General features: G+C 37.7%; 1 protein-coding gene across 1 annotated transcript; it reads right to left on the bottom strand.

Annotated features, from left to right (window-relative positions):
• Positions 1–524: 524 nt before the first annotated feature.
• DYNLT4 (dynein light chain Tctex-type 4) lies at positions 525–1433 on the bottom strand. Its single transcript, XM_026725794.2, has one exon. It carries the CDS (start codon positions 1316–1318, stop codon positions 662–664), a length of 657 nt encoding a protein of 218 aa, XP_026581579.1. The 5' UTR covers positions 1319–1433; the 3' UTR covers positions 525–661.
• Positions 1434–2410: the final 977 nt, after the last annotated feature.

Here is a 2410-nt window from a genome sequence, read left to right as displayed (position 1 = left end):
CTATTGTTAATATTTGGCTATGTTGTACTCTTTCATCAAAGCGGTAAATCTAATCAGTTAAAATATGACTTCAAGAGGTGAGTCAAGAATGTGTTTGGGTTTCCCCACCTTGGTGTTTACAGTATTAGGTTTTGACCTCGATGGAAAAAATTACACTGACATAGGATGCAGTGTGTGCTTCTATGTCTCAAACATTCTCAAGGTTTTTAAAAGTCTTGGTGCATGCAGAGGCCTTTTTGATATTTTGGTCTTTCACTTGCCTCCAAGCCAGCAAATACTTATACAGCTATATATTGGGCACCTTTAGCATAATCTTCTTTTGAAAGATCCTCTTTGCTCAAGGAAGAGCAATGGGTTTATTTTTTTATTTTTTGAAAAAGGAATTTACATAATTTTTTTGTACAAGCAAAGGCATAAGTAATACTGTAGAACCAAACAATTCTAACTGCCAGTCGAACAGAAGAATTCTTAAAGAGATGCATTGACCATTAGCTCCCACTGGGGCAGATTTCCTTTTGCTGCTCTATGATTTTAGCACACATGTTTTGCACCTTATGTTGTTACTTTAAACTATGTCCAGATACATCCCCGGTTTTGACCAATCTTAATCTCAAGCAAGATAAAATTAGGAGAAAGGGAAGTTAATCTTTAGAAGCCGGATTCATTCATAATATAATGCATGAACTGTGATTACAGCAAAAAGCGATGAATTTGTGAAAGTGGCTGAAGCAAAGCTATCATTCTCTACATCCCAGAGGGACCGACTAGCAATGTGCAACCCTTGGTTGGCCAGCTGGCCCAGAAAGACATTACATACAAGTTTGTAGCGTGGTGGGGTTAGATCTTTGACCCTGCTCCTGACGAGGTCTGACAGGTTTTGGACCAACTGCCCACTATTTGCAGGATTGTATTTGACATCATTGAAGAAGCTGGCCAGAATGGACTCAAGAATCTGCTGTGTGCGTGAGGAATTAAACCTGCAATCTTTATCTGGCTGGGTCTTGTAGGTGTTCTCATAGTGCACCTCCTGAATAGGCTCAAAAAGCGGTAGCCCAGAAAAACTCACTCGACCGCAATGCATCCAGGGCCCAATAGAAAGGCGCCGTCCTCCAGCAGCCAATGAATTTCTCCTACTTGAAAACGGGGCATTGAGGATGCTCATGATGGAGCTTCTCCGGGATGGCGGGAAGGGAGCTTTCCCTTCAATACTTTGCAGAGACAGTAATGGTCTGGGTGCCATATCTGTAGCCTGGGAGCTCTGGTGAAGAGGTAGTGATCCTCTCTTTGGATGGGTGGAATCACTATCTTCTGAAGCCATGGCCTAATGGAATGTTTTCTGAGATGTTGCCGGAGGCCAATCTACCAGACCTCGGCAGTAAAATCCTAAAAAAGAAAAGAGCCACACAGTTACAAATAATTATTTGCTGGAACCTATTTTTCCAGCACCCATCCTCCTTTGTATATGTACACACAAATATATATTCTTAATTCTATTAAATGTAGTAGACTTTTGTTGATTTTTTTTCGCTATAAAATATTGTATGTCCATTAATAAAACTGAAGGGATTACTGTTACATCTTCTCTTATTATTAGATTTATTTACTTACTTATTATTAGCCACCTAATAATAATCCACTCCAATGGACTGAATATTTTGAAAAGAGCTCCAAATAAAGAAAATTTGCTTCCCAAAACCTTGATTTTATCTTTTTATTATCTAAAATTACATTGCAAAACAAAATTATATAATATACTGATTTGTTCGTATATACGTTCTTATACTATCTTTGTAATTCTTCATGTTCTAATTCTCTATCATCTATCTGCCTGCCTGCCTGCCTGCCTGCCTGCCTGCCTGCCTGCCTGCCTGCCTGCCTGCCTATCTATCTATCTATCTATCTATCTATCTATCTATCTATCTATCTATCTATCTATCTATCTTTCTTTCTTTCTTTCTTTCTTTCTTCATCATCTATCATCATCATCTACATCTATCTACCAATTTATAATCATCTATCTATCATTACATCTATCTACCTATCATCATCTATCTATCATCCTCTACGTCTATCTACCTATCATCTATCAAATTAGAATAGAGTTAGATTGATATAATTTCATTTTTCAAAAAAAAAATAACCCCCCAAAAGAGTATGATTTCCATGTTTAAATACCACTTTCAAAATTCCTTTTCTGTTCATGTGGTTTTCCTAGCCTAATAATGTTGCTTTTCAATTGCCTACAATCATGTATTTACATGGATTTCAAGGACTAGATCTACCTCTCATTTTAGCCCCTCACTGTCTCTTTTCTATTTTCTCCTTTCATTTTAGCCCCTCACTGTCTCTTTTCTATTTTCTCCTTTCATTTTAGCCCCTCACTGTCTCTTTTCTATTTTCTCCTTTCAGC

Source organism: Pseudonaja textilis, chromosome 3, assembly GCF_049901715.1.
Source record: "Pseudonaja textilis isolate UNSWEBS1 chromosome 3, rPseTex1.2, whole genome shotgun sequence".
Classification (NCBI taxonomy): Eukaryota; Metazoa; Chordata; class Lepidosauria; order Squamata; family Elapidae; genus Pseudonaja; species Pseudonaja textilis.
The sequence above is the reverse complement of the archived record's forward strand: the minus strand, read 5'-3'. Positions and strand labels throughout refer to the sequence as shown.

What these genes read in the sequence shown, in the direction of transcription:
- DYNLT4 (XM_026725794.2), bottom strand. Translation starts at nt 1,318, where the DNA reads ATGGCTTCAGAAGATAGTGATTCCACCCATCCAAAGAGAGGATCACTA.